General features: G+C 38.8%; 1 protein-coding gene across 1 annotated transcript in view; it reads left to right on the top strand.

Moving 5' to 3' along the window:
- The first annotated feature begins 275 nt into the window (after nucleotides 1-275).
- Nucleotides 276-21,955, top strand: part of LOC149240377 (phosphoglucan, water dikinase, chloroplastic-like) — a 246,842-nt gene continuing 225,162 nt past the window's right edge. Inside the window, exons 1-4 of the mRNA XM_089373687.1 lie at nucleotides 276-789; nucleotides 2,361-2,970; nucleotides 21,267-21,353; nucleotides 21,652-21,783. Coding sequence (XP_089229813.1) covers nucleotides 554-789; nucleotides 2,361-2,970; nucleotides 21,267-21,353; nucleotides 21,652-21,783 — 1,065 coding nt within the window. The 5' untranslated portion in view covers nucleotides 276-553. The remainder of the gene's footprint in view (nucleotides 790-2,360; nucleotides 2,971-21,266; nucleotides 21,354-21,651; nucleotides 21,784-21,955) is intronic.

The following is a 21,955-nucleotide window of genomic DNA, read 5'->3' as shown; positions in this document are numbered from 1 at the left end:
TTAAGGATTAAGGCGGTTCTTTAAATATCAACTTAACGTCTGTGACTATTTCACGAGTCACATCTGGCCCAACTCGAATCTCGTGTCGCAGAAAAAGCTGAGAGAGCTACTACACAATCTACAATAACCGTCGAAGCAAAAGTTGATCTTAATTAAAGTCAAATATCTCAATTTAATAATTTTATATCGACTAGAGCACTGATTTTTTGGCCTCCCGAATCCCGATTCTTCCTTTGAAAGCAAAACGTGATATCATCTTAAAAGTCTAAACCAGTCGACGCCGCACAACAAGGCAAAGAGGACAAAATTGTAATGGCAGAAACAAAAATGAATAAAAAAATATATAAAAAATGTGCATAGGAAAGACGGGAGAGCAAATGTGAAGCAGCAGCTTCACTTCTTTACATCTTCTTAGCGATCGGTGATCTAGGCCCAAATCCATACCTAAAATCTCCAGTAAATGGGGCAATTTTAGCTGTTAGGAGCCATCTCAATAGTCTTGAATGCTGTAATTTCGGATGAATTGACTGTGGAATCGGCTTCTGCTTTTGAAATGGCCGCCGATAGCTTCATCCAATGCTCGAATCGTCTCGCAATTGAGTGCAACAATGACGTATTAAGACATAGTACTTACTGCGTGAAAGCCACTTGCACGGAATTAGGACGCAAATTCTCTGGAAAGAAGCTCATCTTTTTGCCCTACGGGGCCTTCAGGCCGCTAAATACGAGCTTCTCTGCTAATCGCGGTTCGATTCTTTGTTCGAGTGCCGGCATCGCATCTACTCAAAGGTTTCTGCTTTTACTTTTCTACGGCCTTTTCTCGGTACTGTTAATCTCATCGTTAATAGAAATCAAAGGTTTGGATATTTATAGCTGGAAAGAATAAGTTCTTTACAAATTATTCAGTACGTAGAATATGGTGCTGATGCAATTGCTAGCTCCGGCGCTATGCTCATTGCATAAATAGCTCCCATAGTCCTTTCGTTCCCCTGTTTTCTCAGTGAAAAAAATAAAAGCTTTGCTGAAGGCTTTGTGTCTAACTGTCATTTGAAGATCAAAGGTAGCTTTATTTTTCTAATCAAACACCAAATTTGCATCTTTCACAAGTTCTTTATTTTCCCTTCCCCTATCCAGACCATGTTTTCACTTAAATATGTCTCAATTTCTGAAATTAGACAGAGATCTCTGGTTCCGGTCCAGTTTTAGCTTGAGTTGTAAGTTGCGTATGAAATCTTGCTTCTTATTGTCCCGCTGGATTCGAAATATTTTTAAACCTTCCGAGCTCTCCATCTCCCCTGTCTTTGATTAAATCTCTCTTAAAGGGGGAGAAGAATTATATTTTCGTTTATACAGATATAGCTTTCTACGCAGGCAGGACATATTGTGACTAAGGATCACCAAGAAGAATCCAATTTCGTTTCCGTATTTTATATTTCATTTGGAGAACAGATTATCTGATACTTAAAGGCAATCCCGTGGTGTCGGAATGTACATTTTATTTTATAGGTAAATGCTTTTGTTTGAGTTGTGGGGAGCTATGAACGCCAGCTTTTGCATTAACACATTAACACACCTTTTACATAGGGGTGGACTCTTACGAGATTTGATCTTTTTACTACCCATGGGGTGCTCCCCAGTGCGGTATCAGAATGTTCCCAAAGCCTCGTTAATTTTATTGGTGATGTGGAGGAAGACAAAATTGATTCAGTATTTACTGTTAATTTATGTATAGCTTCAACTGAACGAAGAAACTAAGTGGCAGGCTTAGTTTATTTGGAGCGATATACTGTTTAAATATTTTTCTTCTATTTGCATATCCTTTAGGAGTATTATACCGCACTTAAGACCGTTGCTTTCTATGAGGTACTTGGGGATAAAATTGACTTCTGTGATCTATAGTTTGGTAAATAAAATGATTATTGTTCACTGTTCTCTGCAGCCTCAACCTGAAAGTGAAGTAATTCATTTCTTTTTAAGGTCTTGATCAACACCCTAGTGAACATTAGGGCTTTCCTATTGCACAAGTAGCTCATGGGCATAGTCTGCCCGCACAGAATTTTGGCTATTGCTATCCTGCAGAAAATACCTTTTTCCAACCATCGCTATTACATCTAAGAGAACTATTATAGTAACTCTTGATATTACTCAAGTCAATTGAGAATAGCTACCCCATATTTTATTTGTGTTGTTCAAGATGCCATACATAATAGAATCTAACATGTTAAGTCGATGAAGGTAAACCGCTTTTTGTTACAGGCCATTATGATCTGGTGGCATAACTGGGTACATTTTATTGTATTGATATATAAGTTGATAAAGGAATATAATCTTGTGTTCTCTTACTCGTGAATTTTCTACAGATCTGAGAAAATGGGGATACGCTCTGCGGAAGGAAAAGTAAAGCTTCATTTCAGGCTGGATCATCAAGTGAGTTTTGGGGAGAACCATGCTATTTTAGGATCATCAAAAGATTTTGGGTCGTGGAAGAAGAAGCTGATGATGTCATGGACCAAGTCTGGATGGATTTTGGATCTGGAAACGAGAGGTGGGGAAAAGGTTGAGTACAAGTTTATGATTGTTACTAGAGATGGAAAGATAATATGGGAGGGAGGCCGTAACCGGGTTTTGGAACTCCCTAAAGAAGGGAATTTTGAAATTGTCTGCCATTGGGACAAGACACAAGAAGCCCTGAATTTGCAAGGAATGGATGGGGCACTTGCGACATCAGAGACTTTGGATATTAAGAAGGATGCGACCTCATCAAATGGTAAGCCTCTAGTAGAGTCACATGGGAATGTAGCTGAGGCAAGTCCTTTTGTTCAAGGATGGCAAGGCAAGGATATCAGTTTTATGAGATCTAATGAGCATTCAACCAGAGAAAGGGAAAGGAGCTGGAATATATCAGGTCTAGAAGGACCAGCAGCAAAGCTGGTTGAAGGTGATAGAAATGCAAGAAATTGGTGGCAGAAGGTAAGTTTCATCTGTTGCTATTTTTTTTTTAAAATAGGATTATGAGTTCAGCATACTCTTGGCCTTCATGTGAGATTTTTAGATACCCAGGAAGCAATTTACAGTGGCACTTCTCTGCTACCTTTATAGTTTATCTAGATCTTTCTTTAATCCATAATTTCACTTGCTTAAAATATGCTCTACCAGAATACATCATAAAGTTCATGGCAGGGTATACAACAAAGTAAATCCTGTTGCTATAACTCCACACTGTTTTGTAAAAAGTCATGCATTTGGTGGCATTTCTAAAGCGTTTTTGTAGACTGCTCCAATCATATTCTTTCTCTATAAGTGAAGAACTAAATTAGTGTTATTTATATTTTTCATGGCTCTTTGATGGAAGCATCAAGCCACAGATTTTCTGATCACACAGTAACTGTCTTTGCTGCAAACTTCAGTCTAGGACTAGGTGGGCAATGGAATGGCCACATTTCCATGATTTTGTTTGTTGACTAAATTGTCATTGTATTTGCGTACATTTATTCAATAACTTTTAACCTATTTGCGTTGAGCATCTCTCCCATCTCCATTCTTAGTTCTGAAGATTAACATATACTGTGTAGTTTGATTTTAGTTTTTCTTAACTGGCATGGATTGCAATATGAACATGAAAGGCGATTCAACCATAAAGAACCATGGTAAACTGAACCCCCAAGATGATAACCGTTCAGGTTCGCTATCATTATTTGTGTCCACCTACAGTGTTAAATGATAGAGCATATGCAGTTTATTTTGTGAAATGTGGTGGAAAGTTCTCTAGGTGATTCTGCCTTGCTACTTGAGACTTGATGACTTGAGACTCAGCAGCCTGGGATATAGTGACTAACTGACTGTGGCCTGAGGAGATTGCGGTTGATGCTAAGGAACAGAACATTGCATCATCAGTTTGGCGACTGATGCTCAGTCATGTGAAGTCCAGCAACTTGGAGACCTGGTTGACTGTAACTGGCATATCTGCATGTAACCACCATGGTGTAACTGTATTCTGAGCATATAAAATATATCATAACCGTCATTGAGATAGAGATTCTGCTTTTTTTGCAGTGTCTAATCTGGTCATCTCTATGGATCTGAGTTTATTCCATAACATTAGCTTATTGTTTATGTTCTCACTATGGTAGAAACTAACGAGGGCATCAAACATCTCCTTTGTTGTCTTCTTCTCAGATATATGAGGGATCAGTTGATCCTTTGTAGCATCCGAGATCATCTGCTTGGCCTTCACTTGCCTCTTGTTCTGAGTTGCCAACTACCATGGATCTATATAGGCAGAATCACAATATTTTGGAAATCATTCTCTTCTAGTAAGATTGTAACTTTCACCTTCACCATCCATTCTATCCTCAAATTTGAGGCTTGCTGATGCCATCTATGAGAATCACTGCAGTTGCACAAATTCCCAAATCTGAAATTAGTTTTGGAGTCCTCTTAGCTGGAAATTGAATAGCGAAAGCATAAATTCAGTTTTACACATACATGGGTAATTTCTCCTTACAAATAAGCTCTTCATTCCATCAAAAAACTTAAAAGGAAACCTCCACAAGCTGCCAAAGACAACAGTTGCACAGTTACAAAACTACCTCAAACTGTGTTGTATGGATCTATTGAGAGTATGGCCCACTATATGGACTGTATGGACTTTTGTAGACTGTACGCCGTACGGACATTCATATGACTGTACAAAACTGTACAACAACCTATATAGAACTGCATGCTGCCCAGATTTGCCTCTGCCTGAATCCATGCTCTCCCTCTCTTGGTTGCTCAATAGGATTAATTTTTCAAGTGTGTGTTAAAAACTTCTATCTTGACCTGTCTTTATACTTTTTGTTGAGACTGAAACTCGAATCTATTTTTGAGTTCACTCCTAGTCTAAGTATAATCTATTTTTGAGTTCACTCCTAGTCTAAGTATATGCAGGATTTATTTTTTGACTTAACAGCTAAATATAAGACTCTTCACTTTTTCTACTAATGTGAATTACAAAATAGAATGACTTTTCAAAAATATAATTATTTTTTTGAAAGTAGAATTATTCTAAGAATTTTTTTCCTCTATAATCACATCAAGAAGTATTTGTTGATGCGTTTCGAACCAACCAGTGTGGTTCATCGTCAGGACAAGATGAAGAATCAGATCTTGGCATCAGGAAGCCAGATCTGATTTCATCTTGGAGACCTGCAAGCATGCCCGTTTAAATTGATGAATGTTCATCGCAATGGCCTTTCCGTGCAAGGTTGTAATAATCGAGTTTAGGCTTCTGTGATCCATATCTAGATTCTAAGAAAATGGAAAGACAATAGTGATAAAATACAAACTAAAGCAACTAAGTAGATGAAAGAGATAGGTTGTAATTACCTTAAAAGTATCCTTCCATCATTTAGGATTTTGTAAAGACACTTGACATAAGTTCGAAAATCTAAAATATACATTGATACAAATTTCTAGAAGTTGTTCCGTCAATTATTATTTGATGGAAGACAAAATGAATTCTGGAAACATCATTTTTCGGCAATAATCACATCAAGAAACATTTGTCGACGTGTTTCGAACCAACCATTGTGGTTCATCGTTAGGACAAGATGAAAAATCAGATCTCGGCAATAGGAAGCCAGATCTGATTTCATCTTAGAGACCTGCAAGCATGCCCGTTCAAATTGATGAACCTTAGTCGCAATGGCCCTTCTGTGCAGGGTTGTAATAATCGAGTTTAGGTTCATCAATTTGAACGGGCACGCTTGCAGGTCTCTAAGATGAAATTAGATCTGGCTTCTTGTTGCCAAGATCTGATTCTTCATTTTGTCTTGACGATGAACCACACTGGTTGGTTCGAAACACATTGAAAAATGTTTCTTGATGTGATTATTGCCGATTTTTTCTTAAAATCTAGATATGGATCACAAAAGCCTAAACTTGATTATTACAACCCTACGCGGAAGGGCCATTGCGATTAAGGTTCATCAATTTGAACGGGCACGCTTGCAGGGCTCCAAGATGAAATCAGATCTGGCTTCCTATTGCTGAGATCTGATTCTTCATCTCGTGCTGACGATGAACCACATTGGTTGGTTCGAAACATGTTGACAAATGTTTCTTGATGTGATTAGATATGGATCACAGAAGCCTAAACTCGATTATTATAACCCTGCATGGAAGGGCCATTGCGATGAAGGTTCATCAATTTGAATGAGCATGCTTGCAGATCTCCAAGATGAAATCAGATCTGGTTTCTTGTTTCCAAGATTTGATTCTTCATCTTGTCCTGACGATGAACCACACTGGTTGGTTCGAAACGTGTCGACAAATGTTTCTTGATGTGATTATTTTTGATTTTTTTTCTTAGAATCTAGATATGGATCACATAAGCCTAAACTCGATTATTACAACCCTGCACGAAAGGGCCATTACGATTAAGGTTCATCAATTTGAACGGGCACGCTTGCAGGTCTCCAAGATGAAATCAGATCTGGCTTCCTGTTGCCAAGCTCTGATTCTTCATCTTGTCCTGACGATGAACCACACTGGGCGTTTCGAAACGAGTCGACAAATGTTTCTTGATGTGATTATTGTCGAAATTTTTTCTTAGAATCTAGATATGGATTACAAAAACCTAAATTCAATTAATAGAATTATTTTTCAAAAATATCTTATATTACTTTGCACACATTCACATTGAACTTGTGTGGTATTTCCTGTTTAAGCTATAATTCTCAACAAGCACATTATCAAGATGGGCATTGGTGCCTTCAAAGTTCAAAGTGATTGATGACCTGGGAGTTTGTACTTCCTCTTCTACTTCTATATCTGTCTCTGATGTTGAGTATTGTTTTCCTCTCTTTTGTAGGGTTTACCTTTATGGCTTTTCTTTTCTCATGTACTTCCGTTCTTCTCTAATGCTTTCATTTTTATCTTTTCTTCCTTTAGCATGTAGGAGCTATGTCAACACTCCCATATTCCGATTTTAGCTGGTTGTATTTTCTAGTCCCATTGACCTATTTTTTGGTCATTTGCGAGGCTTGTCCTAAGCACAGTTCTGTCCTTAACTGTCTCCATTCTATGCCAATCAATTTTCCATACGCAAAATATTATTCAGATGCCTTTGAATTAATTCTCACAAAGACTTTTCACCTTGCTCGTGGAAAAAAATATATAGGATAATAGTAATAATAATAATTTATTTTTAAAGTCACAACCAAGCCAAACACTAAATTGGTATATGAGATGCCCTTTTTTGTGGGACAAGGGACCTTCCTCTACATAATGATTTGACTGCTAAAGTCTACAGAGGCGTACATACTTTAACCTCCTCTGGATTTGAACCTGCGACCTCTTATGAGAAAGCACATGTTCTTAAGCATTAGGTCCCACTCTTTTAGGGAAAAAGTTGCACTATTCCTTTGCGTTGTTTTTTTTGCAAAATGTGCTTTGATACTTTTCTTTTGATTCATGCACCTAATGGAAATTTTGGTTATATATCATAATCACAATCCTAAAAGGGTTCGATTTCAGTAAATTTTGTTACGAGAGTTAAATGGACAATTTGTTTTTTGTACAAACTAGTCACATATGTTTTCTTACTATACTGACTACTTTTTGTATTGCCTGGCCATGTGACGTCAATTGTTTCATTTTTATGTGGGTTGGCAAAATGCATGTTCACATGTTTCCTACAAAGGTGCAAAATAAGTTATTATTGAGATTCAAGACTATATCTTGACACTAATCTAATGTACTTTTGTAGTCATCCTTGGATTGATAGCATGGAAAACAATTTTTCTCCAATTTTCTCCTCTATAGAAAACATCTGCTTGTCAGGGGGATATGGTTTCCTTATCTTAGGAAAGTTAATCTCTGTTGTATTTGTTTCATGAAATCATTCACTTATTAAACATATTTCTCTTTATCAAATGATTTTAGGTACTTGTTGCCACCCAAACTAGCAATCTTGTCAAGACCCATACAAGATGCTAAGATGACACATACGGGATGAGTGCCACTATCACCTTGGTACAAGTCCCCACTCTTTAAGCCCAACTCCTACTTAAATGGCTATGGGGGGATTTCCTATATAAATTACTTCACCTAAGAGATTAGTAGACTAGTGCCTTAAATGGGGTCTAGGATGAAGAGAGGGTCTAAAATATGACACGACAACCCCCCGGAACATGACATGGACACGTTAATTTATTATATATTAAAAAATATAAAAATTAGTGAATTACAAATAAAATATGAAATATATAAAACATTTACATGATGATGATACAAATTCAATCACACAACTAATGCATATAACCAAAATAGCATTGAGTGCAAATGCAATCCATCTCTGAACCAAAAATACATCAACAAAGAGGCCCTAAATGGCCTATATAGTCCCAAAAAAATCATGCTACAACAAATAACTAGTACTATATATCATCAAAATCATTGCCTATATTGGGATCCTCATCATTAATATCATCCTCTAAGCATTAAAATAAGATAGAAAAAACTTAACATGTCAAATCGAGATTCTGTTTGAGTGATGGGTGCATTTTTACTAGGGTCATGACAGAGGAGTTCAACAATCAATGCCACCAACATCGAGGTACATAAAGGGCTTGGTCCTCTTAATTTAATGTTAGTTCCATACCCTTATACATGACAAACTCCTAAAAACTGTTAAGTCTGCTGGATTATGAGTGGGATCTAAAATTCTAATGTTTCCATATGAAATTCGATGAGGTCGAAACCATGCTCAAACATCCTGAGTCAGTTAAAGGTAATGTTAAAAATTTAAATAAAAGGATTAAAATGAAATATAAAGAAAATGTCACTTTTACTTTAAGCATTTAACATTACCATTAATAGCATCAGTAGGAACTGGGCAAATTCATTTCCCAACACTTGGAATCCCTTCTAACATTGCTTAATTGCCCTTAGCTGCACTCCAAAACCTTTGAGAGCTCCTAAACTGTGACTAAATTGCGTGAGAATGAGGTAATAAATCGATTTCAGGATGTTTTTCCACAAGACACATGTCCAAATTTTGGGACACCAATAGGGCTCGTGTCCAACACCATTCAAACTCGTGCCCTATGAATAGGACACGAGTCAAACTCGTGTTAGACATGTGTCACCCACATGTCATGTTTGACACAACACCATTCAAACTCGTGCCCTATGAATAGGACACGAGTTAAACTCGTGTCAGACATGTGTCACCCACATGTTGTGTTCGACACGAAGGATTCGAAACATGAAGGGGGGGCACTTGTCAGGCGACTTAGTTGCACACCTACATAGTCAAAGATTCCTTTACCGCGAGTCCCAATGTGATCCATTCCTAGTCCTCCAATCTTATGTGGGATGAAAGGAGCTAAGAAAAGGAACCAAAGGAACTGGCCATGGCTGACCATAATAGGCCTTGGACACCTTAATCCAAAACCTCACATCGCCTACAAGGCTTTAACTTGCATCCTTGGGCTTACGATGATGTTATCTAAAGTGAAAAACCATATGTACCCTTGTTAAAATGATGGGTAACAGTACCTTAAAAATACTCTTTCTTACTTTTGCATGCTATATTGCAATTTCATCACTCCATTATCTCTCATTCCTCCTCACAAGAGTGTGGGAAAGCCACTAGTTTTTATCTTTTAATTTTGAGACTTGGACTAGCTTGATCTCTTGGTCGGTGACAACCAAATCAACCATCATGGTGGGGCTGGTGTGATGAGATAAGATGATATAATTTTTTTAATGTCCAATAAGTGAGCACTACTACTAATCAGATTAGCAGGATTGCAAAGGTCCATGCAACCTGCTAGGATGGATACACACAGGGTAAGGGCCCATTGTCACCTCAGCCCAAGCCCACTCTCTTTAGGTTCAATTTTCTCCTAAAGGGCCAAGGGAGGATTCTTATTCAATACCTCTATCAAGTTATCAATGCAGGTAAGATTAGTGCCTTAAATAGGGTCAAAAGGGGAGGTGAAGGAGTTAATGCAATATTTTGGCTGATTTTTGTATGTAAATATGAAGTAGAAAACAAAAGACAACAAAAACGACACCAAATGATGTTAGATATGGAATGTGAATACACAAATTGATGTAGAAAAAAATATACTTGATAGTTACAAAGTTATTTTTTAGTTACGGTTACTGGTTCGAGGGGTTATAGGGCAAATCTGCTTGTTGCCCTGTCAAAACAGGCTGCAAAATTTGCAGTTAACTATAGGGACAACAACCAGTCTCACTCACACAGACCACCCAGTGGGTGCTAAAACACTCCAATATCAGTGATCTAGGGGTGGGGAAGTTGAGATGCATGAGTTTGATCTTGAAAGATCACTTCCAAGCGTATGAACAACAATAAATCCCAATTCTTAGCAAGCCAAAATTTGTATTTCTATGTTCCTGGGATCAATTTCCATTGGGTGCTTTGCCCAGAAAATTCCAGCAACAAATATTTAATAAAATCAACTGAAAAGCTTCTATTTTTAGACCCTAAAATTGATAATTCATCAATGTAAACTGTTATTAAAGTCTTAAATCGAAGATTTTAAAAGGTTCTTGGTATGTGTAGGCTACCTTGAAATACTTTTAGATTTCTACTGTAATGACCACGTAAATGCTCATTTTGCGATAAAATAACTTGGTACATAGGTTGAAAAATATGCAACACAGTCCGAATTAACTGTATAACATCCTTGACTAAAATATTATTCAATTTTAAACAATCCAAGGTAAATTAACTTGCTATTTTGAGATGAAACTTGAAAAACCGATAAGTAATATCCTAAACTAAAACAAAAAAATGAAAAGTTTTATGTTTTTTGAAATAGATGGTTGTTGGATTTTCTTCCCTTATGCCTTCAGTACTTTCCTCAAGTGCTGAGGTTGTGACACACACTCCTCTCTAAGTTGGTTTTGCACTTGATCAGGGAAGTTGAATTGGTGTACAAGTTACAACCACTTGTGTGACTTAAGGTACTCTCCGCTTTTCTGACTCAACTGTGGCCCTTAGCATGGCACTCTCTAGCGTTCAGTTCGAGTATGCGGTAAAATGCAAACTTCCCTTCCTAGTTGAAGCTTCCTGCTAGAATGGTTCAACCCTGGTTGGAACGACCCACCTGCAACAAAAGAATAAAAAGAAATTTCTTTTTAGTTTGCCCCTTCCACATGGTTATGTAGCCCCTTAATGCCTCGATCCTTTAACTTTTGTGTGATTTTACTAGCTGGAAAATAACCTAGATGCGAAACAATTACAACAAATAACCGAGAAGAAAAAAGATAGTAAGATCCAACCCACAAATGTTAAATTATTACACAAGCTTGCAAATTAGCTCTTTATGAATGGTACTAATCTCACAAGACAACAACAACATTTGCTAGAGAGGAGACTAGCCTTTTATAAAAACTTTTTAATGGCTAGTTTGACTCTTGTAGAAAATTATTTTTTTACTAGTCATCCACATGTCGGAGACTTAGTAATTTCATAAAGATTACATTACAAGAATAATTTTTCCCACTAAGGGGTTGAATTAGTTCACAGAGCCCAAAGATTCCCTTTGCTTGTGGTTTGAATGAGTAAATTATGAAGAATAGTAATCATAAGTAGCTCAACATCCCATCTCAACATCCTTGAGGAAACTCGACTTGGTGCATAATAGTTCAACTTGGTATTTAGGTGGTTCGAGTCCCTGAGTTGATTCTTTGGCTTCATAACTACCAGTGGATGGTCCTTTCTTTAACTTCCCAATCCAAAATACCTCCAATGGCTAATTTGACCCTTCAACAAGGAAAATTTTAAGGATGAAAATATATCTCAAAGTATAGAAACCTTGGTGAACTTTGCGGGTACCTAATATGCAAACTATAAAATGTTTGGCAATATTTTTGTAAAAATATTTGAATTATTAATGATTTATATCAGTGTTACTTGGGAGCGGGAGCGGGAGCGACATTTTCAGAAGCTCCTAGTTTGGGAGCGAATCCCGGAGCGATTTAAAAATATATATATATATATATATATATATATATATCTATATCTATATATATATATATATATCTATATATATATATATATATCTATATATATATATATATATTTATATTTTGATACATATATGTCAACAAAAACATGCAGAATGATGAATTAGATATAAAAAACATAAAAAAACATAGATTGATCATTGAGCAATATCACATCAATCATCTAGAAGTTATAATCTTCATCAACCATGTCCACAAGTTAGTAACATACATATTACAACTGCAACATATTGAGTCTCGTGAATCATGATTCATCAAATTCAATCTTAAAGTTTCAACTTCAAGCTTTCAAAATTGAAAATTCAATATATAACATTTATCATCATTGATCACCAAAGTTGTACTTGTAAGCTAAGTTTAACCATTACAGGAAATAATATCTTAGATATTTCTAAGTTCTAACTGTTAACATGAAATGAAATGTTATAAAATGAATTATGAATAATGATATGAAATGAAACAACTTTAGTCTTTCACGAAGCATCATATTCATAATTCACAATCATTACCAATGAGTTATAATTGCCAACTTCAAACTTCAAACTTCCATTGTCACAGTCATATATTGTTTACAAAAAATATCATTATGATATGAAAGAGTCAAGAGTCAAGAGTAAAGGACTCAAGGCTCAACAGTTATAAAAACTAATAGAAACTAGAAAAGACAAGTAAACTGTAAATCTACATGTGGCCCTTGCCATGAGAGTCTCCTGTATGAGTAGGTCGTGGTGGTCTTCTAGGAGTCTCCCGCGCAGACTGACGACCAGAACTAGAAGGCACATGCCCTCCACGTGAGGGTGTAGATGGAGGTGGCGACAGCAAAGGAACAAGACTCGGAACTCGAGCACTGCTACTGGATGGTGGAGGTGGTTTCCGCCATAAATGGTTCCCTGCTCCTCGGCGCTCGCTCCTCGCTCCTCGCTCCTTTGCACAATCTCCTTGGCTCTCCTCAACTCATTCAAGTCACAATGAAATACAAAATGCCCCCCAAGGCCTTATAAAACAAATTTTTATTTTTATTTATTTATTTATTTTTTAATCTTTTGGGGCGTCCGCGATTATATATATATATATATATATATATATATTTTTCCGCGCTTTTCGCTCCCGACGGCGCGCGCATCACTCCTGGAGCGAAAATTAAAAGCCTAGGAGCGATTGCTCCCTGATCTCTCCCGGGCTTTAATTTTCGCTTTGGGAGCGACGCTCCCGAAGTCACTCCCTATTTTGGGAGCGACGCTCCCGACCCGCTCCCGCCTGGAGTGCGAATTGGGAGCAGGTTTGAAGGGGGGGGGGCTCCCCCGCAACTCTGATTTATATAGTCTCTATAAAATTTTGGCGATTTTCAAGGTAAAATAATTGCATCATATAAAATTTGGGTGAACAATTTTTAGGAAAAAAGGAAATTAGCAAATATTTTTTTCGAAAAAGTATGGAAAATTAGCCCATCTGCAAAATTTAGTCCCTAAAATTTTCCCTACCCTTCAATTGGCTAGTAGACTTTCAAAGTAACTAGTTCAATCGACTTTTCCTCTTTAGTAAACTTGACTTGGCCACTTGTGTGCTATAGATCTCTAATGCCTTGATGATTTTGACTATTCTAACACTTAAGTTTGTTGAAACCTACCTTGATTTGAATTCACTATCCTTCAATTTTTTTATATCTTGGCTAGCATTGCCACATCACCATTGTGTTGTCCACATCATCATGCTGTTGTGCTAGTTCTCTAACACCTTAAGGAATCTGAGGATTCTGAGACTTGGGTTTTGTTCTTCTATAGACCACTTTTGATGTAATGCATGCCCCAAACTTTGCACCCCTACATAAAACAAGCTTTGCTAGAACCATGACTCCTCTAGTAAGCCCATTCAAGGCCCTCCAATTCTATCTAGGACAAAAGGAGCAAGAGGGCCCTCCAATTCTATCTAGGACAAAAGGAGCAAGAGATGAACCCAAAGGGTTTGACCATGTCTCGATCAACATAATGTCTAGGACACCTAATACAAGACCTTGCATGGTTGTTACAAAGCTTTTGGCTTGTGACCTTGGGCTTACAATGGTAGTGAAATATGCTGCAAACCTCTGTATGTACTCCTACTGACATGAGGGGCACAAACACAAAAGAAGGTCAATGGGGCTAGAAGGTATGCCTAATGAAATAGAGATTAGTCAAGGTTAGAGTGTTCCTTGTAATAAAGTAAGATTGCTTTGGTTTTGTAGTAGCTGCCTACTTTTGTGGAAACCAAAAAAATTTAACGGGTTGTTATGTGGTTTGTTGTTGCAAAATCTAGCAAACCTTAGAGAGGGGCACCCTACAAGGCTAACTCTAGACCAAGTGACAACAATGGGGTGATGGCCCTCTATCACCGCAGCTAAAACCCCCTTCGCTTTACGGATTTTCATTGATGGGAGGAGTCTCGGTATGTGAGGAGGTCACTTAATGGGTATTCTAAGGTTAGGGTACAAGGTGACACAATGAGGCCTTCTATAAGAAAATCACAATTTAGGGTGAAGGCTCCAATAGGAGGCAATTCACTTTCTTGATGGACACTTATTAGATGAGGCACAAGACCTAGGGCTTGATTAGTATGTTGAGTGTTGGGATGGCCAAAGGTCAAGGCAAGGAGAAAGGGTTTCCAACAATGTATATGAACAAGATCAAAGCACATGAAACCCTCAAACAAGCCCCTAAGTTGAAGCAAGACCAAACTAGGGTTTACCCTAGGGCAAACAACTAGGGCAAAGGAATTTATGGACAAAATTGAAGTGGATGCCCGCCAAAAGAAGAGATTTTGTGGCAAATACAATCCTCTTGATGTTTAGGCTCTTCAATTCCAAAAATACACCTTGCTTAGGGATTCGCACCAAGCCCTAGTTAGTGTGCTTGGCCTTAAAGGGGCCAAATTAAGGAAAGAAGAGTTTATGGATAAGAAGTGTGTTTGATCACCAACAAAATGGACCAATGCCTTGTCCCTTGGGAGTATGGAGTCTATGATTTGATAGGATAGCTAAAAAGTTTCTAAGGAGGCCGAATTCTTGATGCCCTAGCACCAAAACTCAAGCAATTATCTATGCAATGGATCAAGGAATTTTCATGGGAGAGCTAGTAAAAGTTCACCACTAGGATATTCATTCACATGTTATTCATGAGTAATGCATGCAATAGTGACATCTAGATAGCATTCAATAAATTTTCAACATAGTAGAGCACAATTGCAAACCCTAGATTCAACATATTGAATCCATACATTAGGCATATAGAAAATAAATATTCAACAATAGGTACACTTACAAGATAACATGCGAAGAGATTCCATCCATTTGATCCAAAGAATAGCTCCAAAGATAAAAAATCAACTCCAAATGTCAAAATGCATTCATAGATTTGAATTCTCCACAAGATAAGAAGGTCGAATTAGCTCAAGAGGTTGAATTCTCTAAGTGTGTGATGATGATTTACAACAAATGATCTCTCCTCTACTTATATGAGGAGTCACAAAGTTAATTTTAGCCTAATGCCCCCTAAAACAATAAAATAATGATGCAACAAGTTAGGTCACAAGCCGACCTAATAGCCAATGACAAAACACAAATGATTGCCCACACGTGTGAGCTGTAGGGAAGAATGTGCTAACGTCATCCATGCGTAGGCCCTTTTAGGGCATGCGTTGAGGGCTAAGGGTGCCAAGTGAAGTGTAGAAGCCCTCTAAAATCAGGATGTGAAGGTTGGCCTTCACATTTCTGTCAATCTCTCTTTGTGGGCCCCCAAATTGCATCTTGGGGTCAAAATGTGGTCTCATGGGTCTCTAGGTGGCCAAAATGCTTGTCTCTGCTCCAATGTTGGGGGCTTTCAAGGTGGTGCTAGCCCTCCCATGTCTCAAAGCATGAGACCATCCTCCTCTGGGCCCTAGATCAACTGCCATCCCTCTAATAGTGCTAAGCTGGCTAGGGGCATGTTGGGTCCAGGTGCATCATCCCATAAAAGTCATCAAGGCAAAGTGTTGGAATGCTATGGGTGTTGGAAGTGCCCATGGGTATGTATGATGCTCTGGTGCTATTTGGACTCCCATGGCTTTCAACACCTCACCTGTGGGTGTCAATATGCTCCTTTGGAAGACTTGGGACCTGGTTAAGTTGGCCAAGCCATGGCTGTGGAACCATCTGACTATTACACATTATATCCATTGCTAACAACTACATCATTAGGTACATTTAATCATTTTTGCATCCAAGTGGACCAAGCTTGAAACTAATGGGCAACTCACCCTTCCAAAAATTAAGGCTTTGAACTCACTATGGTGTTACCTCCCTAGGTAGGAGTGGTTAATAGACCACCCTATTCGGTGTTTCCATCCCCCAAGGGGAAGTGGCATGTCCTTGGTCCACACTTCTATTGATAGTTGTAACTTGTCATGTGAATAATGATGGATGGAGGGGACAAGACTCCATCCATGGCCAAGTGCCATGGTCAAAGGTACCAACAATGATGGGCTCCTCATCCTAAGTGTACAAATGTGGCGAGGGAGCAATCATGGATGCATGAGCTACCAACTTGGCCTTTGCTTTTCCATCCCTCTTGTGCGCCTTTTACTTCTTGATTTTTCTTTGTATCACTACTCGTAGATCAAAAGGTTAGAGCTTGCTTTGTATGATGTATAACAATTATTACCCTCTTAATGATGAAGCAACTCATCCATTAGGGGTTGGGACATGCAAGAGTTCCTTCTCATAATATGAAGAGCAACATGTGCTTAGGAACCAGTTGATGGCCATAATTGTGAAAATTCCACAAGAGGAACCCCTACTGCAGCTACTGATGATATTACTCCTATTTGTTAATTCCTTTAAACAAATTACTTGCAGTTTCCTACGACAAATATCGTAATACATACATTGCAACCTTCACTTAATTAAATATTATGCAGAAACAAGAGACTGAGCAAGAAAGAAAATACAACACAATAGACACCGTTATTTTTGGACAAATGTCCTCGAAAAAACCCAATGCGGGAAAATCGGTGCAGCAACTCTGAGGGTTTATTATTATTAAGCAGTGGCAAATTCTGAATACATCTCTGAATGCCTCACAGGGTTATTCAGTTACAGAGAGAAATACCGATAGAAAGAATTGTGAGATTACCTCACACTATCACTGGAAATCTTGTCTAATCTAGCCCCAGACTGATTGCCCCCGACTTTTCTGGTTGCCTCTGCTTAGTATCTGCGTCAGCCCAACGTCAACCTCTCTGGGGACAACGTCAATCCTATGGTTGGTCGATTTGTTGCCCAGGAGATTTGATTTCTGCCTCCCGGTCTCACACCATGGCTCCCGGCTTCTAAAACTTGAATTCCCTCTGCAAATTTCAGACTCCTCATTGGCTTCAGCGCTGCCTCTGCCTGGCTCTGCGTCAGCCCCTCTGGCTCAGCGCTGCCTCTGCCTGGCTCCTCGTCAGCCCCTCTGGCTCAGCGCTGCCATTGGTGGATTACTCTCTGCCTCTCTCTATTGATGATTCTCTGGTTGAGAAAATAACTCTCTCTCTAGATGTTATCCCTACCCCTCAACTGCAAGAAATCTCTTCAATCAAATTTTCCTCTTGAGAACTTCTCACTTCAGAAAATCAATTTCTTGATCTCTCTTGGTGTGTTTTCCAAATGACCCTCAAACCCCTTCTTATATCTTCCTGTTGGACAACCAACGACCTAGATTAACTCCTAATCAAAGGCTCAGATCGTTTTGACTTGATCTTTGTCTTTTTCTAGAAGTTACACCCACAATTAGATTAATACCCATTAATATTTTAATTTTCCTAAGTTTAGACTTAGGAACTCCATTAAAAATATTAATTATTTTAATAAAATTGTTTCTGGGTGGAATTTCCCAAAACAGTTTCTGGGTTCTTTGGAATGCATGTGCCCAAGCCTCCCTGCAAAATTTGAGGCCTAGAGCACATCTGATGCTACCCCAAATCAACACTCCCTCTTAGCGATGAATGTGCTCTAGCAATATACTGCTGCTGCATACTGCTCTGACTCTGAAGCATTGTCCTCTGCGCTGTTGATGTCTGGCATGCTGTCCACCAATCACTGCGCTGTAGCTGTAACTATACTACTGCCTTTGACGCTGCCACTGCCAATGCTACATCTATATTCTGTACTACAACTCCCTCTCAAATGCTGCATCTGCTATGCTGCTAACACTGCGACTGCTAACATTGCATCTGTACTGCAACTCAGTTGTTGAGAGAAGCAACTGAAAAAAATCCAAAATTACTGAGCTAACTGTGTTCATTATGATACCACATGAATGTTGGAACTGATTGCTGCTAGTCTTTACGCTGACCCTCTGAATTTGCTGCGCTATTGCTGACCTCTGCTTTGTGCCATTTGCACTGCTGCCAACTCTGCTTTGTGCTGTTCAATCTATGGCACTTCTAGCCACTGCAACTGTCTCCCCGACACTCCTCAACACCATTCGACACTAGTCCATTTTGCTACTGCAAAATTGGGCTCCCGTAGCAAGGTATTGATCCAAAAGGTGGACTTCTCAAGGATCCTGCCCATGTATAGCTCTTTCGAATTACAACTCCAAATCAGCCCACCTCCCTCCTGGAGGTATCTCGGCTATCATGGCACTCTTCCTCTTCGATCTTCATGGCTGCAAGCTTAGGATCGTGGCCCATCTCGCCACATCTGAAACTCTTCCTTATCCTTTTTCTTCAAAGGACACTGGGATGCATAGTGACCCATCTTGCCACATCTGAAACACTTCACCTTGGAGACATCCTTCTTTCGTCTCTGTTGCCTCGGTTGCCCCTTCGATGCAAGGGCAGCATTGTCCTCCTCCTCCTTGGGAGACGTCCTTCTTTCGTCTCTGTTGCCTCGGTTGCCCCTTCGATGCAAGGGCAGCATTTTCCTCCTCCTCCTTGGGCTTCGATCCACTGCTACTGCTGTTTCCGTCAAGTTTGACCTTGACCAGGTCTCTCCTCAGCTCCTCTTGTTTTAGAGCTGCCCACATCTCATCCCAATTCGGCAATGTTGCTCTGCCCAAGATACTCTGGACAAAGACTTGCCACTCATCTGAGATAGAATTGAGGGCCAGTTTAACTAACTCTGAATCCTGAGGTGTATGCCCCACAACAAACAACTCATCACGGGTTTCCTTCAACTTCGTGAGGAATGGATCCACACGCTCTCCCTTCTGCATTTGAGCAGATCTCAGCTTCTGCTCCAAGTACATCTTCCATTGCTCGGAAGATCCCTGATATAACGTGGCTAAGGCATCCCACATCTCACACTCCGGCTCCTAGTTTCTGAAACTCGAATTCCCTTTGCAAATTTCAGACTCCTCATTGGCTTCTATGCTGCCTCTATGTGGCTTTGTGTTAGCCGCTTTGGCTCAGCGCTGCCACTGTTGGATTACTCTCGGCCTCTTTCTGTTGATGATTCTTCGTCTGAGAAAATCACTCTCTCTCCGGATGCTATCCCTGCCCCTCAACTGCAAGAAATCTCCTCAATCGAATTTTCCTCCTGAGAACTTCTCACTTCAGAAAATCGATTTCTTGATCTCTCTTGGTGTGTTTTCCAAATGACCCTCAAGCCCCTTCTTATATCTTCTTGTTCGACAACCAAAGACCTAGATTAACTCCTAATCAAAGGCTCAAATTGTTTTGACTTGATCTCTGTCTTTTTCTAGAAGTTACATCCACAATTAGATTAATACCCATTAATATTTTAATTTTCTCAAGTTTAGACTTAGGAACTCCATTAAAAATATTAATTATTTTAATAAAATCGTTTTTGGGTGGAATTTCCCAAAACGGTTTTTGGGTTCTTTGGATTGCATGTGCCCAAGCCTCCCTGCAAAATTTGTGGCCTAGAGCACATCCGATGCTACCCCAAATTAACAATAATGAGCGAGGTAGAGCTCATGCTAGGCTATTGCACACGTGCTAATGTGTATGTCTCGACTATCTTTTGCATTTTGATCTTCTTTTGTTTTTGCTTGTGGCCATCATATGCTTTTTCTTGTTCTTTTAGCTGCATCAACCTCCCAGGGCAAAGTTTTGGGCCCTACCCAGGTATGAGGATGTATGATACCAAATCCTAGAGAACCAATGGTTAGTTGAACCCGAAGAAGGGAGGTGGAATATAGGGTTTATGATGTAAGATGGAAAGTTGTAAGAATAGGGAGAGGTGGGACTGCGCTATTTCAATCGAGGTTTCCCAAGTAGTGCCCCTCCTATACCCATTCGGGCATTAGAGGAGGTCCCATTGGACTAGGATGAAAGATTACCCCCCCATTTAAGGTGAGGGAACAAGATCATAGTCAAAACCCCTCTTCCTTCCAGGTTACCCAATAATCTATGTCAAAGGCCCAAATACAAACAAGCATAAGCATCCGATTGCAAAATGAAGAAAGTGATTTTTGATTGGAATCCTACCTTCCAACATTTTCTTGTCAAATGGGTGAGGAAACATATGACTGATGCAGCTGGTGGAGATATGAATGTCACGTTGTCATCTGCCAGTAGTGGCTGCCGGCTGGGGCTGGCTGGCTGGAAGAGATGATGGGAGAAAATTTCTCCTATGGGTTCATCCACTTTTGGTGGGTAACATGGTGACATGGTCAATGCAATGACCAACATAGTCATAGATCCTATTCTCTATGCCAAACATTTCCAACAGTTGTAATGATCATCAAGTTAAGCTATCTAATTGTTGTCGAGGAAAAACCATGGGGCATTTTCCTTGGCTATGTTAGTCCGAGGCTCTGAATCATATAACATTTTTACTTATCCTTTGCTGTTTAAAATGGATTCGATGTCTCTTGGCTCTCTTATGTTTTAATTCTACAGTAACATAGGGGCCATTATTTAATTCAGAGTTTAGAAAGGAAAACTGTCTATCCATATTTTTTAACCATTTATTTTCCATGATTACAGTGATCATTATTGATTATCAGCCATTCATTTTGGATTTCTATGTAGCAATTGCATTATTTTTGAAAGTATCATCATTTCCTCTCTCGATCCTTGATTTTTGTCCTGAATTTTTTTTCTTGCATAAAATGTGATAAGCTTTTGCGTTACAGCCTACATGGTTCTACAAGATTGACAGTTTGAAATGTTATTGTATTTCTTTTTTAGGAGAAACAGATACTACCTCTCTACTTATTCCTTCATAGCATATTTTACTGTGGTTGTTTTTCTTGTTGCAGCTAGAAGTTGTGCGAGAACTTTTGATGAGTGAAATGGGAAAAACTAATCGCTTAGAGGCACTTGTTAATACTGCAATTTACCTGAAGGTGCTTCCATCTTTTAAAATACCTTTTTGGTTTTCAAGTTCAAGATTATTCACTACTTTATTTACTTATGTGCATACTGGAATTTTCAGTAGGAAATTCTATAAAAAGTAGAGAGGAAGAAAATAGAAAGTTGTTTCTTCTTAAAATAGTTTATTTACTTATGTGCATACTGGAATTTTCAGTAGGAAATACTATAAAAAGTAGAGAGGAAGAAAATAGAAAGTTGTTTCTTCTTAAAATGTTGTTGATGGTGCATTAGCTTGAAATATTTTATTCTCTGACATGTCATTATCATCAGTGGATTAACACAGGTCAAATTCCCTGCTATGAGGGTGGAGGCCATCACAGACCAAGCAAACATGCTGAGATATCTAGACTTATTTTCCGTGAAGTGGAGAGGATTTCATCAGAAACAGCCACATCAGCCAAGGTTGTTCTATTGTTTTGGTACATGTTCATCATATTTGTGCAAAAACATGGTTCCTATTGTTCCCAATAATCTCCAGTTTAGATATTTTCGTCATGTCAGATATATACACTTCTTCTAGTTTCATACTTGGTTTATAGGATTAGGCCTTTAATTGAATCAGTAGTAAGTTACA

Source organism: Pinus tabuliformis, chromosome 8 (assembly GCF_031772625.1).
Source record: "Pinus tabuliformis cultivar Carrire ecotype Pingquan chromosome 8, CPIR1, whole genome shotgun sequence".
Taxonomy (NCBI): Eukaryota; Viridiplantae; Streptophyta; class Pinopsida; order Pinales; family Pinaceae; genus Pinus; species Pinus tabuliformis.
The sequence above is the reverse complement of the archived record's forward strand: the minus strand, read 5'-3'. Positions and strand labels throughout refer to the sequence as shown.